Source organism: Crocuta crocuta, unplaced genomic scaffold (assembly GCF_008692635.1).
Source record: "Crocuta crocuta isolate KB4526 unplaced genomic scaffold, BGI_CrCroc_1.0 scaffold130, whole genome shotgun sequence".
In the NCBI taxonomy this organism is placed as follows: domain Eukaryota; kingdom Metazoa; phylum Chordata; class Mammalia; order Carnivora; family Hyaenidae; genus Crocuta; species Crocuta crocuta.
This window is the reverse complement of record NW_027527920.1, coordinates 8,663,281-8,678,597: the sequence shown is the minus strand read 5'-3', so window position 1 is coordinate 8,678,597 and position 15,317 is coordinate 8,663,281. Positions and strand designations below refer to the sequence as shown.

Below are 15,317 nucleotides of genomic sequence, written 5' to 3'. Positions count from 1 at the left end.
ACTTTTGTCTTTTTCTAGCCCCTTGTCAGAGATTCCTGGTTAAAACCCCAAGACGATGGAGAAGTGGGGGGACCTCCAGACCTCTGCTCTTCTCCACTTTCACACCCCCAGATCAGTTCCAGGCTCCTGGCTGGTAGGGGTGAGTTTCCAAGTTACCAGGTCAAATGCCTCTTCCCACCCTGGTCAGGGCAGCCTAGGGGGGTAGTGGTTCCGAGGCCCCGAGTCCTGGAAGCGAGAGCACCCACACACTCACAGACAACGTACGCTCACACTTGCACATGCACACACGTCTTCACTGACACTCACACAGACACGTCGGGCACTGCCGCCGGCGACTGTGCGGCGCGGGGTTAATTGAATGCACATTGATTCTGCCGCCGCCCAGCCCGACGTGGGCGAGAAGCTGAGCGCCTCTCGTGACACTGCCCTCGCTCGTCCCAAGGCGAGGCAGGGGGCCGGTCCCTGCGAGCGACCGCGCTCCTCGGGACCTCCGCGGGGTCCGCTCCGCAGTCCTGGGACCTGGGACACCAGCGCGGCCAGGAGCGGTGGGGGGTGGGGAGGAGGGGGAGGGTAGGAGAGGGAGAGAAGGACCAGAGAGCTTTTCTGCCAAACTTTGACCCTGACATTTAAAAATGGAAGAGGCCAAGCCCGTGGCGCGCCGGGAGCGCGGGAGAGAGGGAGATGGAGGAGAGATCTGGGGCGAGCGTGGAGGGGGGCACGGAAGGGAAGGGTGGGGAGGAGGGGCGCTGTGCAAGACAAAGTCAAGTCCGTGTCTCCGAACTTTAGAAGTGAGAAGGGGCTTTAGGAATCTTTTAAGCTGGTGCTTGACACACCACCTTCCACCCATGAGGAAACTGAGGCCAAGGAACGGATGGGTCCAAAGTCACACAGGGATGAGTTGAACATTTACATTTTAAAAGCTGGAGGTGAGGTCCAGGAAGAGCACGGAAGTAAGAATGGTGTCTGAGTGGATCCAAGCACCTTCCATGACCCTCAGTCAGTGGGGCTCGAGGTATCCCCTCCAAACCAGTGCACACCAAGCACCTCGTCCTGTGGGGCCCTGTGTTCAGGTCTCCGCCCTCCCTCCTGCCCGTCTGCCGTGCTGACACCAAAGCCTGAATAAAGGGTGCCTCCGTTGGTGGATGGGGAGGGAGGGCTAGGACCCTACACTCCACAAATGCCTGGATTCTGCCCATTCTCTCCCCTTCAAAGATCAGGCAGGGCAGTCAATGCTCCCTCCCATTTCCCACAAAGACAGACTGAGGCCCACCAGCTTTAAGAGAAGGAAGAAAGCGAGAACCCCGAACCAGTCCTCAGCTCGCATCTATCTGCATCTCCCACCGGCTCCAGCTCCTCGAGGGTGCCTGGGGTCTCACCACCGTCCCATGGCAAGAGCGAGTGGAGTTTTATTACAGGTGGGGTCTGGGGGCGAATTCTAGGCTGTCCTTGCTTTCTCCCCAGAAAATTGTGCAGAGTCTTTGCAGACACAGTCCCAGGTGGGAAGGGGCTAGGTTGGGAGAGGACATGGAGGCATGCCCATGGCGGGCAGGGCCCCAGGCCAGAGCCCTTCCCCCAGGAGTTATCAGCCTCTCCAGACCAAGAGCCCATAGGCTGGGGTTAGGCACCAGGAACCAGAACTCAGCACGGGTTGCCAGAGAGTTATTATGAGGAAGCACTGAGCACCCCGGGTTGCTGCTGGGTCCCAAGATGATCTGATTTTGTGCTTCCTGGAAGTACCCGTCCTGTTCCCGGCTGTCACTCCAAGACCTGCCTGCCCTGATCCAAGGACCCCAGCAACAACTGTCCCACTCCCCTTGCCTGTAAGGTCCCCTGCACCCTTCCAGTAGGCACAGCCTGCTCCTCCCTGCTGTGCTGCTCAGGTTACCAAGAAGCCTGCCATCCAACCCATTGTTCCTCAGGGCCAGGAGGGCAGGGGCCCAAACACAGACCCCCTCCTCCAGGCTGGGGTGGGAGCAGATTCCCCCAGCCACCCCAGCAGGCAGGGGACCGCAGCTTTGGTTTGGGGGGGGGTGGTGGCGGGGGGGTGGGGAGAGGCATGTAACTCCATGAGGCTTTAGGCCACCTTGCCCAAGCGAGGGACAGCACAAGGACAATCAGCAGCCTGGCTCCTGGAGGCTGATTAGGGCTCTTCTCTCCTCCTCCTCCCCCCTCCAACAGGACCCCTGGGGAGACGGATCCTTCTCCAGCCACACCAGTTCCTCTCCTGTGATTTGTTCTGAATTTTCAAACAAAGAGTAATTATGACAGATGTGGAGCAATCAGCGTCATTATGCGGAAACAAGAAAGGGAAAGGGAGCTGAGGGGGCCCCACGGGGGAGGGGCACTTGTCTTTCCTCCTCGGGAAGAAGCAACTCCCACCTCCACCGCCAGCAGCCCCAGCACCCTCCCAACTTCCTTTCCCTCCAGGAACCCGTACCCTGCACCCTGCCCCACCTCGAGGGTAGGACGAGACTTTCCCCAGACAATCTGGAGAAACAGAGTCGCCCAGCCTAACTGGCCCACCACACTGTGGGCCTTCAGCAGCCTCTGGCGAGGGAGGGGGGCAGGGGGGTAGCCCCTACTTGCCCACCTGGAAGCAGCTCTCACTTCAGCCAAGGCTCAAGGCTGTTCTCTACTCCCAACACTCCTCGCCTCCACCCTGTATGTGCCCCGGTACCCAGCTCTATTTCTAACGGACCGAGCCACCCAGGCACCCCTACACCCAGCTCTATTTCTGAGGCATTAATTCTGATTATGTTCTCAAGGGACTTTAGCCTCCTCTAAGGATCCCCAGGCCATTGAACTTTAGGTCAGACAGACCTGGGTTTAAATCCCAGCTTCCGTACTTACTGTGTGCCCTTGAGCATGATAATTAACCATTCTGGCCTTCTGTTTACTCATCTGTAAAATAGGACTAGTAATACCTATTAATGCAAGTGTTGTGGGAATTAAGTGAATTAATACATAAAGGGCTTAGGACAGCACAGCCCCCATATCACTAGCAATACTTCTACTAGTTAGTTCACCACAAGTGCCAGCACATAAGTAGCCCTCAAATCACTCAGCTCAGCACCCAATGTGCTTTGGAAACTTGGAGGCCCCTGAAATACACCATGGATGTCAGGAGCCTTCACCCAAGATTTGCTGGTTAAGGCTCACATCCAGAACTACAGCCTCAGATAAAGCCTGGGGCAGAGCAGGACACAAGAAAAACAGAAATATACATATATGTGTACCAGTTTCCCCTTGGGGAAGAGCATATAAAAAGATCCCTCCCTTCCCCAACCAGAGAGGCACCTGGGAAGGCAAGAGGTATGACGCACCCAAGAGGTTCTCTAACCTGCCGCAGCTGGAAGATTCGCTGCGGCCTTGGGCAGGTTACCTCCTTGGGACTCAGTTTTCAAGTCTGTAAAATGAGAAGGGTGGACTAGATGAGCTCTAAAGCTTGTCTTACTGCTCTGGATGCCTGTGATCCCACTGGAGGCTGGGAAGCCCTCCAAGGCCTAGCCAGGCTGGGAATTTAAGGGTTCTTTTGCTGTAGCCTGCAACTCGGCGAAAGAGCGAGGACTTGGTTCTCTCACGGTGGTCTGCCCCTCCTCTCCATTTAGGTGGTCTGGTCTCCGTCCGCCCACCCTAGGGCCCTGGAGCCTCTTTCGAGTCCCCCCTCACATTCCAATGGCCTTGGGGCAGCAGCCAGACCAGAAAGTCCAGTTCCTGCCCATTATCACTGCTCGCATCTGCACTGCAACCCAACACCAGCATTCCAGAGAGCGGCCTAGGGCTGCCCCCACCACCCACCGTGGTCAGTGTCCGGGTTCAGAGACAGGCCCCAAGCAGGGGCCAGTGTTCTCAGATTCCTCCCAGGGAAGGTCTGCCCCCAGCGGGGCTCTGGCTTGCTAGGGAGGCCATGGACCCTTTCCTCTGGGGTCATCTTTGAATCTCACCCTCTCAGCCTCTCCTCTTCCTATCTCTTTGTTCTGTGCCCAGGCCTGTGCTCACCTACTTTTGCTCCCAAAACACAGGGATCTCTCTCCCAGCAGAGCAGAGGATGATGGACATAGGAATTGCCACAACCGGAAAAAGAGGCAGGAAGAAGGACAGAACAATAGAGAGAGAAGCTGGAAAAAGGACAGGGCAGGAGAAGCAAGGGCTGAGGGGTGATGACAGAGACCCTAAGCGTGGCCTCACGAGAAGGCAGAGGTGGAGGGCAGTTTGTGGGAGAGTGTCAAAGGGCACTGAACCAACATCCAGAGACGAGATAGACAAAAGTGGGCGGGAGAAGCTGGGATGTGAGCCCTTTGCATCCAGTTGTCCTCCCCGGGCCTAAATCAGGTGGCTTGCTGGCTGCTATTAAGCCTAAACTCTCCACTCCTGCCATCTCCCTGGTGTCTGGGGTCTGGCCAAGAGCAGGGTCCGCCTTTGCTCAACCCCCGCCTTCCCACCTTCACTGGTCCCCATATCACGCATCCAGGCACCCCTCCTCAGGAAGTCGCTGGGGCTTCCTCCATCTGTCCTTCCCTTAGATTTGAGGGCAGTCACAAACAGTTATCATTTCTTGGAGCAGGGTGAACAAAGTTGGGGACCGGGGGAACAAGCCCAGAAATCAAAGAGCGGTTCTTCATGGGGGTGTGGAGCAGCACAGGCCATAGGCTCGGATCGCAGCCGGATTGCTGGCACCCACCTAATGAATAAATAAGAATGCAGCGTAGGCTCCCAAGGTGCGATAGCCATAACCACATGCCCATAAGGTAAGCCTCCACCAAAGACCCAGGGCTTGCCTCCCTCTTCTCTCACTTCAGTGGCTGGGTAAGTATCAGCCCTCACAGGACCTAAAACTCGTCTACTTACTGCCTCTTCCCCTGCACCTGTTCTGTGCACTTGAGCCTTCCAGTCTGGCTGCAGTGTCCAAGGGAAGCAGGATTCCCACAGCAAAGCCCTTGGAGAAGAGATAGACCCCAATCCTGGGCCCCAAGCACATCCTTCAGGCATGTACCTGTCTGTCCAGGTATCCACACAGGTCCACGTAGCAACACACACACACACACACACACACACACACACACACACACACACTACTGGTCTCTACATTCCTTGTTGCAACAAGGCAATGGCCAGAGAATCTTTGGGTGCCATAGGTTATTTACACAAGGCAAACACTTTTGGAATCACTTGGTCCAGTTTAAACAAAGACAGAAGCGAGTTCTTTGGTTTTCCATCCTGGGTGCCCTTCTGTTCCATTCTACTTTTTTGAAGACGGTGTAGAACAGCCTTCAAGCTGTTATGAAAAGTCTCTCTCTCTCTCTCTCTCTTACATGGACACACACACANTGCCATTGCCTCTCCTATTCACCGGCCCACATTCCCAGCCAAGGCGCCCGGCCACGGACAATGCCGGGAACAGGAACAGAGGAGATTTGCACATTGTGTTCAAGGGGCCAGCTGGCTGCCTGCGACAGTGGAGCCAAGGTGTGGGAACCAGAAGCATTCGACTTCCACATTCAAGTCCTGCGGGTGGGGGTGAGCGGGGCCCTCCCCCCTCAGCTGGGGCCAGGGTGGCTAGGGACAGGGGCCTCATCCAGCCAGGGAATAAAGTCCAAGGCGGGGGACCCCGAGACCCAGGCATGAAGGGTACCAAGCAATTTGGTCTCCGCTTCATGCCCCATCTGGCGAGGAAGAGTCTCAGCTCCTCTGGAGACAAACATGCAGCAGCAACCGCCCCACGATCGTGCCCTGAGTGTGCGATATTCCCCTGCCGATCCGCCCTGTTCACAAGCTTCTGTTCCTCTGAGCTGTACTATTAATTACAAAGCCAGAAGAGACAGAGAGAGAGAGAGGGAGAAAGCAAAAGAGAAGCGGCAATAGAGACAGAGCTTTGCACCCGGACACCCACATGTTCATTTAGTTTTTACCAAGCTCCACAGGCAGGGGACGTGAGAAATACAAAAGAGAAGCCCTTTAGGAGCTTAAAATCTAGTCGAGGAGACAGATGGAAGATCCAGCCCCCAAACAGTTACTTAACAGTGTAAGCGGAAGGTTGAGGCTCAATGCCACAGAGCGCAAATACTGCCCCCCCTAAGGAGGGGGAAGAAGAAATTACTGTAAGCTAAGTGGTCTTTGGGGAGGGATCAGGTAAGGGACAAACAGAGGCAAGAATAGACTGGGAAAAGGTCCAGCAGAGGCAAATGTATCCCGAGGACTGGCTGGACGGCAAGGAAGCCTTAACACCTTAGAGCAGAGATGAACCGGAGTCCAACCGCTCAATTCTACAATGAGAAAAGCAACCCGCAGAGAGGGTGAGTGACTTGCCCAGAGCCACACAGGACTCCTGGTGTCCGGGCAAGGGCCTTTCCATCATACCTCACAGCTTCTCAGGAGTGTCAGAGGGGGGTCAGTGTGGAGTACTGACTGGCATGTAAAAGGGCCTGACCTTTATCCTCTGGCATACATACAGGTGGGCACGCTGCCCGGCACGAGAGCAGGCGTAGGCATTGCCATTCATCTACTCATCACGCCTGTGCCATTTCAGCAGCACCTGGTCCTGTTCTATGGGGTGGGCAGATGTGTGTGTTTGAGAGGCAGTGGGGAGGCTTCCTTGGGGCTACCTCAGCTGAGCTGCCCTTCAAGGAGGAGAGAAAAGCCAGAAGTGTACAACCTCCAGGTGACACAGGCCTCTGAGGTTACCAGCCACTGTGCCAGAAACCACTTCCCTCCGCAGCCTACTGCCCTCCCCGGAAATACTCCGGGGTCCCCTAAATACACTGGGCCCCACCTCCCCACACACGCTGTACTCCCGAGTAGCTCCAGCCCCCAGTTCTCCCGCCACCCCCCTCCAACCTGGCTCCACAGACTATGCCCTGGCCCTTCCCCAGATGCACACAACCGTGGATCTTGCTGCTGAAAGAGGGTTCCAGAATAGCTGGTGAAACCGTTTTCCCTCAGCTTGGTTGAGAATGAATCGGACTTTAGAAGTGGGTACCTGAGGGCCTAGAGAAGTAGGGGACTCACCGGTCTGGAGACAGCAGGAGGCTAGACTTGGACTTTCTCCCTCTTGCCATCCCCCACCGCCTCTTTCTAGGAATCTGGGCTAAACCAGGGGCCTTCCTGGAATCACCACACCTAGAGGAGCTTAGAACTTCACATTTCTTCTTCTATTTTTAAAATATTTTTATTTTTAGTAATTTAAACCATTTGTAAATGTACAGTACAGTAGTTGGGGGGGGCAGACGATCTGCAGTGGGCTCTATGCTGACAGCAGAAAGTCTGGTTCAGGATCAAATGTATGAACCTCGAAATCATGACCTTGAGTGGAAGTCAGATGCTTAACTGACTGAGCCACCCAGGTGCCCCAGAACTTCTCATTTCTCAGAATCATAATGTTAATATTTAAGGAACATTAAAAATTTTTTTTAACATTTTATTTATTTCTGAGACAGAAAGATAGTGTGAGCAGAGGAGGGTCAGAGAGAGAGGGAGACACAGAATCTGAAACAGGCTCTAGGCTCTGAGCTAGCTGTCAGCACAGAGCTCGACGTGCGGCTCCAACCCACGAACCATGAGATCATGACCTGAGCCGAAGTGGGCTGCCCAGCTGACTAAGCCACCCAGGCGACCCTATTTAAGGAACATTTTCTAGTGCTCTGCACTGTGCTAAGTTATTTTCCCATACTAACATGGGTAATCCTCACAACATTCCTCCTTGGTAAGCACTATTTCCCCCATTTTAAAGACTGTGAGAGGGGGGCACCCAGGTGGCTTAATCGGTTAAGGGCTGACTCTAGATTTCAGCTCAGGTCACCATCTCATGGTTCGTGGGATCGAGCCCCATGTCGGGCTCTGCACCGACAGTAGGGAGCCTGCTTTGGATNTTTCCCCCCCAAAAAAAAAAAAAAAAAAAAAAAAAAAGACTCTGAGAGGTTAAGGGGTTCCTGGCTGGCTTAATTGGTAGAGTATGAGACTCTTGATCTCGGGGTCATGAGTTCAACCCCCATGGTGGCTGTAGAGATTTCTAATAAATAAACTTAAAGAAAAGTGGAGTGTAAACAACTTGCACTGGAATTTAAAAAGATAAAAATATATATATTATATATATAAAATAAAGACTCCCAGAAGTTAAGTGACTAGCCCAAGTCCATCCAGTTGGGGCACATTTGCTTCCACAGCCCACCCTTACAACCAACGCTGGGCCCTCCCAGTCAGGACAGCCCCAGGCTGGGAAGAAGGCAATGCTGGCTCTTTGAGAACCTGGAGATAGGCTAGACTGAATTCCTAAATGAGTGGTCACTACCTAGCACTAACAATACTACTTAATGATCACTTTCTAGGTGTCAAGCCCTGTGCCAGGGGTTTACATCCATCACCTCATTTAATCCTCCAGCAGCCCTGATAGGCTGATGGGATTGTGACCATTGTCTCAGATGAGGGCACAAAGGCTCGAGAGGGTTAATAAGTCATCAGTGAATGGCAGAGCGGGAGTTCAAACCCAGCCACCCAGGGTGGCCCTGCACCCCAACTATTGTGCCACCCACAGACCTCCCACACCAGTGATCATGACCTGGGGGTGGGCTCTGCTCTAGCACCTTGGACTAGCAGCATCAGTCTGTTTCATCAGGGCTCTTGTTAGAAATGCAGAACCCCAGTCCTTGGCTTAGACCTACTGATTCAAAACATGAATTGTACCATGTTCCCTGGGTACTTCATGGGCACAGTAGGATTTGAGAAGTCCTGGTCTAGATCATATAGATCTTTGCTCCAGTTCTCCAAGGGGCCTGAGACCAGGAAGTACAGGGCAGGGACTGAGGGTGTCTGCCTGAGGGGAGGGGGTGGTGGGTCCCTCAATCATCCCCCCTCCTTGTATCTAGCCCATTTCTCTCTCTCTTATAAAATACTTTATTTTTAAAATATCTCTACACCCAATGTGGCGCTCAAACCCACAACCCCGAAATCAAGAGTTGCATACTCCACGGACTGAGCCAGCCAGGCTCCCCATAGCCCCATCCCTCTTTGGGGTCATCCCGGAAACACAGACCTCAACAGGTGTGAGCCAATGCACATGTTCCCACTGGGTCAGGTGACTCACATGCCTTCCCCAGAGTCCTCCAGAGGGATGGCAGAGGGTCTCACAGGCCAACTCCGCTTCAGCCCACACTCTGAGGTTTCGGAGAATCCCCAGGCCTTCCCAGGAAGGAGTTAAAACAGAGCAAGTTGCACTCTGGTTCCAATAATTCCACTCCCTGGTAGATTTCCCTGGAGTACTTCTTAACTGAATCCCAGTGAGGGAGAAAGCTGGGGGCTGGGAGCAGAGTCAGGCAGCTTGCTTTTGCTGGCAATGTCAGTAAAATCACCTTTAAATGAAGAATACAGTATTGGCTCCCGTTACTGAGCGCCTCCTATGTGCCAGGCAAATCGCGGGGTGGGGGTTAGTCCTTACAAGCATCCCGTAGAGTAGGATTAAACGCACATTTCACAGGTGAGGAAACTGGGCCCCAGAGAGGTTAACTTGTCCGCAGTCTGTCTCATTATTAACAAATGTCTCAGTTTGCAGCCTCTAAACGTAAGCACGTGGAACTGCAGGGCAGGGAACCCAGACATGCTGGACACATGAATACTCTTAGGACCCTGAGCCACTCCCTCCTAAAAACGAGGTATTTGGGGGCGCCTGGGTGGCTCAGTCAGTTAAGTGTCCGACTTCGGCTCAGATCATGATCTCACGGTTCGTGGGTTCGAGCCCCGCGTCGGGCTCCGTGCTGACAGCCAGCTCAGAGCCTGGAGCCTGCTTCACATTCTGTCTCTCCCTCTCTCTCTGACCCTCCCCTGCTCACGCTGCCTCTTTCTCTCTCTCAGAAATAAATAAAACATTAAAAAAAAATTTTTTTAAAGGAGGTATTTGGACCCAAAGCACCCAAGGAATCAGCCTGCAGTGTAGCCGGCCCTGGTCAGGATATCTTTTAATGACAGCATGTGAAACTGCTGGGATGGAAGGCGGGGCATTCATAGCCTCACCTCTGGCCCAAAGCTCAGATGCCCCCGCAGGGCTGGACTGTGTCTGTGAGCAGAGCGCTTAGCATGGCCCCTCCCCATCAGCCCCCTGCCCCCAGCCGGCAAGAGAAGCAGGGGTCTTCAGAGGGCTCCTCACACCTTTCGGCGAGGCACCCTCCCGTGTCACACAACATCTGCAGCGCCTGCAGGCACACGGGCAGGGAGTTATTACCAAAGGAGAAAACTCAGGCAGCTAATCAGCTTTGGAGGTTTCTAGGGACATCAGCTTGTGAAGTGAGAAAAGGAGATCCAGCCACCCGGTTGCTTGGTATCCAAGCATCCCCCCTCCCCCCTGGGTCACAAGCCTTGCGGGGGAGAGAGAGGCTGCATCAGACTGCCAGCACTCTCGGAGGCAACCCCCCAGCTGTCCCCAGGACCCCAAAGGATTAACTAGGCTGACCTCACCCAGCGGCCCTTCCCCCAGCCACTGCCCACAGCTCAGTTTCTCATACTGTGGGAGTTTAAGGAAACCAAACATCTTGAAGGTATTACCATTTATAGAAAAGCACATTTACAATTAGCTATATATAAACACCTGGGATTTATCTCCCAGGATTCTAGGCCAGCAATGCAGGGGCCGGTGTTGACACAAGCCAGAGAGAGTATGGGGGTCATCTCCCTGAGAAGTCTCCTTTCTCTCATGGGCAAATCTCCCCGGGGGCCCCACCCCTGCGTCCACGTCCACGCTTCTCTTCCTCACACCCGGCCATCTGCTCAAGGGCTGCGCCAGCCTTCCCTACACCGCTCAGGGCTGGGGTTGTGGGGTCACTGAGCCAGAAGTGATTCCGTCTCAAGGTGCAGGGCTGCCTCCCAGAGAGCTCCATATGGGGCCTGGATCAGCCTTCTTTAGAACAAAGGGGCATCTTAAACTCAATGAGAGGGCTCCTGCCTCAGAACGGTTCATCACTCACCAGCCATTCCTAGCAACTGTGCAAATGCCCTCAGAGCCAGGAAGAAACTCAGCCGTCAGCCAGGGAAGAGGCAGCATGCCACAGGGGCTCAGCGGGAGGGGGTCGGGTTCAGGCTGCCTGGACCGCAGTCCGGCTACTCTGCCTACTGCAGTGTCACGGAATCCCTCTAAGTCTCAGTGTGGTCGTCTGTAAAAGAAGGGCAAGCACTGCCCATCCCCCTGGGTCATGACGATGACTGAACGAGATGATTCATGTAAAAACACTTAGGCAGGGAGCCCAGGACACAGCAAGCACTTGCTAAGTGTTAACTAGAATGATTACCAACACCTTTAAGGTGTTGCCTCTTTAAGCAGCCTCTTTAGGGGACACCCCCTCCCCTAGATGTATAAGGTTCTGGGGCAGAGAACACTTACCACTTGCTAAAACTTTTGCCCTCTCTCAAGGGCAGCAGTTCTCAACCATGACCGCCCCCCACCGCTCTCCCCNAAAACCTGCCACTGCCGAGTCCATAGGTAATTCGGTTTAGACACCCACGAGTGTGCGCAGATTAAAGTACAACAGAATTTTTGCAGGACAGTTAGTAGACCACAGCCATACTTCATCACAACTGGCGGTCCATCAGTGCAAGCAAAGCACAATCCTCGAATGTAAACACCTTGCCTGGCCTTTTCTCTCTCATTCAAAACACATCCTATAGCAAGTTGCCACAACGTACACTTTAAATCTCTCACAACTCTATTGTTAGTTATACCTCGATAAAGCTGAAATAAAAAAAAAAAAACAAAACCCAAGTACATTAACACAAAGGTGAACGGGGAGTGACGTCATCATTGTGATAACACTGAAATTCTTCTGCCATGACTTTTGGAAAACAAATTGTGGACAAGCTTCAGAATATCATTACTGGCATAGTGAGTCCTATCCTACCCAAAAGATTTGAAAATCAGCACGTAATTTAAAATGGCATGTAGCCAAATTACCCTTCAAAATTCTCTTAAATCACCCATAAAGTATGACTGTTGTTTCTTTAAACACAAGAATCCCACTCAATGGCCTGGGTGTTCACAAGCATAGGGAAGCTAAGACACACTGACCCAAGAGTTGGATAAGACTCACCCTCTCTCTCTCCCTCTCCCCACGACAGTGTTTGGCTACGCTCTTGTCAAATTACATTCCAGTCAATTAAATGAATATGTGATATAATTCCACCACCACAAATGATTACTATGTTCCTCTCAACTGACCCATGCTAAGAAATTAGTCCTCCACAAGGCTGCAGAAGACAGAACTGCTCCCCGTGCCCCCAACCCCTAGGCGGACCCTTGATACCCAGTCTCAGACAGAACAGTAAAGGGTGACCACTTACTTGCAGCCTGGATTCGAGCCTTCCGGCTGACCACCAGCCCAAAGCGGTTCTGAGCCACACACTCATAGTCACCCTCATCTGAAGGGTTGCCTCCCCGATCCAGCCGGAAGTGATGGATCACCAGGGACCCATTGGCCAGCAAGGTGGAGTGGGTACTCTTGAGCAGCTCCACCCCATTCTTCCTCCAGGTGATCCGCACCGGAGGGGTCCCCTCCACTCTGCAGCCCAGCACTATAGGCTGCCCAGGGACTGCAACATCATCGCTTGGCTCCACAGCAAATGCCAGTTCAGCCGAGTGGCCAAGACCTGTACGGGGCCGGGAAGATGAGAGGAAAAGGAGACATCAGTGTTCAAATGAACAGGCAGGAAGAACTCCATATACAGGTGTTCCAAGTTCTCTGGATCTGCGCACCCACCCCACCTTTCTGTAATGCTAACAGAAATCTCTATTATATATAGAACTTATGGGGCACCTGGGTGACAGTCAGTTAAACATCCGACTTCGGCTCAGGTCATGATCTCACGGTTCGTGGGTTCAAGCCCCGCGTCGGGCTCTGTGCTGACAGCTAGCTCAGAGCCTGGAGCCTGTTTCAGATTCTGTGTCTCCCTCTCTCTCTGACCCTCCCCTGCTCACGCTCTCTCTCTCTCTCTCTCTCTCTCTCTCAGGAAGAAATAAAAACATTAAAAAAATTTATAGAACTTACTTTATGCCTTATAAAGTGCCGCCTCATGCAGTATTTTACTCAGTAAGCAGACCATCTCAGAGAGAAAGAGAGAGAGAGAGAGAGAGATTATTTGTACCATTCCCTCTTTTACAGCTAAGAAAACTGATGCCAGAGAGTTACAAATCTGAGATCCAAAAAGTAATGACTGACTACAACACAGCTGCTGCCACATTTGTAGTCACTCTGGCTAAATGCTGAAGCCTCACAGACCTGCAGGGTGTGACGTTAGGTCAAGTGTTCAACCTGTCCTAGCCTCCCATTCCTCATCTGTTTAAATCAGGAACATAGGGGCCCCTGAGTGGCTCAATGGGTTAAGCGGCCAACGCTTGATTTTAGCTCAGGTCACAATCTCACGGGTTCCTGAGATCAAGCCCCACATCGGGCTCTGCACTGACAACAATGGAGCCTGCTTGGGATTCTCTCTGTCCTTCCCCTGACCCTCAAAAACAAACAAACAAACAAACAAAGAAACAAATACTTAAGAGAAAATAAATCAGGAATATATTGAGGCTTGTATCATAGAGTTGAACAAAATGAACAGACTCAAAGTCACTATGAAAAAGTAGAAGTTCTGGGTGCCTGGGTGCTTCAGTTGGTTAAATATTCAACTCTTGGTTTCTGCTCAGGTCATGATCTCATAGTTTGTGAGTTCAAGCCCCATGCTGGGCTCTGTGCCAACAGTTCAGTCGGCTTGGGATTCAATCTCTCCCTCTCCCTGTGCTCCTCCCTGGCTTTTTCTCTTTAAAATAAATAAATCAACATTTGGTGGCTGTGGGGGAAGAAAAGGTAGATGTTCTAGGGAAAGATACAGTGAGATGGTAATGAATCGTTGCTTATTTTTGCTGGCAAAGCCATCTGAGGCCTGGTCTGATGCCTGGCAGGGAGCAGGATGTGTGGGTCCAGTACTAGGTACAGGCTAGGCTATGGCCCAGCCCGGCAGCCTCTCCCCTAGGATGCTCTGAGTTTGCCTTGTTCTGGCTGTTTTGCCTTGGTCATAAGGAGAATTGAAGGGATACCAAGCGTCAACTCAGACTCCCCAAATTTCAGGAAGAGGCAGGTTTCTAGAACCTTTACTCTCAACGACCTCACCACTCCTGTAGAAGAAAACAGCTGGAAGAGAAGGGGAAGAAGGTGATCCGGGAATCAGGAGAACCCCGATAGGAAGGACAAGGGCTCCAATCCCAGGCGTGACGCCAAGTCCCCAACTTCTCCAGCGAGCAACTTACCAGACCAGTTACAACCTCACTCCAGAAGGAATGAACCCACCTGGTCTGAAAGGGCAGCCACAGACCCTTCGTCACATTTCCAGGGAACAAGCGATCCTGGAGCTGGCCCCTCCCCAACAGACCAGAGACCTCCCTGGTTGGGGGAGACGGAAAGTGGGTGGGGAGAAAGATGGAGGTGGGCTGGGGTTACGGACGATTCCCCCAAACACAGGGATGTGTCATATTTTAAGACTTTTGAGGGTTTACACTCCTTCGAACCCCTACGCACCCTCCCCCTGTCCTGCGTTTCAGCGGCCTCAGCCCCCAACCCAACCCCGGTATAGCTGGCTGCTGAGGGATAAAGTTTCTTCTCCTAGATGCGGACGCGATATCCTTCTCCGGAGCTGGGCACAGAGAGAATACTGCCCGGGCGAGTGTCTGCCGAGAATGTGGGGTGGGAGGGGAAGGGACTAGATTTGCACTCCTCTCCCGTGAGATGGGCCCATTACAGCCACAGAGGGACAGGGTGGCGATGCCGGAGCTCTGAGCAGCAACGCGGGCAGATCCCCGAGCCTGGGGACGGGGGCACTCCGCCGGTGCACCCTCCGGGGAAGGGCGGGCACGTGGGTGTCCCCGCCGCTCTCTCCCTCTCAGCCGGCTTCCCTTCCCCTTCCTCGGCTCGCGGGGTCCGTCGTGGGTCTCCCCTCCCCAGGCGCGGCCCTCCCGGACCCCGCTTCCTCCTCTTCCTTGGTCTCCGCTGCGCACACCGGGTGCCAGTCCCAGTTCCAAATCCGGGACGTGCCCTCTCGGACCCGCCTCCGCCCCGCGATCTGCTGCGTTCGGTCTCAACAGCCTTGGGCTACTCTGGTCCACCCTGCTCGCTCCCTCCGACGGGACTCAGCCCCGCGGTGCCCCGTGGCTCCTTTCTCCCTCTCCCCAACTCTGCCCGCCCGCCTAACCCCTGCTTTGCCGCGCTCCTCACTTCTCGGTCCGGGCTCGCGTCCTGCGGGAGTCCTGGAGCCGCAGCGCAGACTCTCTCTTCTGGGGCTCGGTCCTCAGCATCCCCCTGCCCCCC

At 53.6% G+C, this 15,317-nt stretch overlaps 1 protein-coding gene across 1 annotated transcript in view; it reads right to left on the bottom strand.

Moving 5' to 3' along the window:
* The window catches only part of IGDCC3 (immunoglobulin superfamily DCC subclass member 3), a 40,482-nt gene that overhangs the window by 24,268 nt on the left and 897 nt on the right, over nt 1–15,317 (bottom strand). The window contains exons 2-3 of the mRNA XM_077745273.1: nt 14,127–14,147; nt 12,313–12,618 (exon numbers count right to left, since the gene is read on the bottom strand). Coding sequence (XP_077601399.1) covers nt 12,313–12,618; nt 14,127–14,147 — 327 coding nt within the window. The remainder of the gene's footprint in view (nt 1–12,312; nt 12,619–14,126; nt 14,148–15,317) is intronic.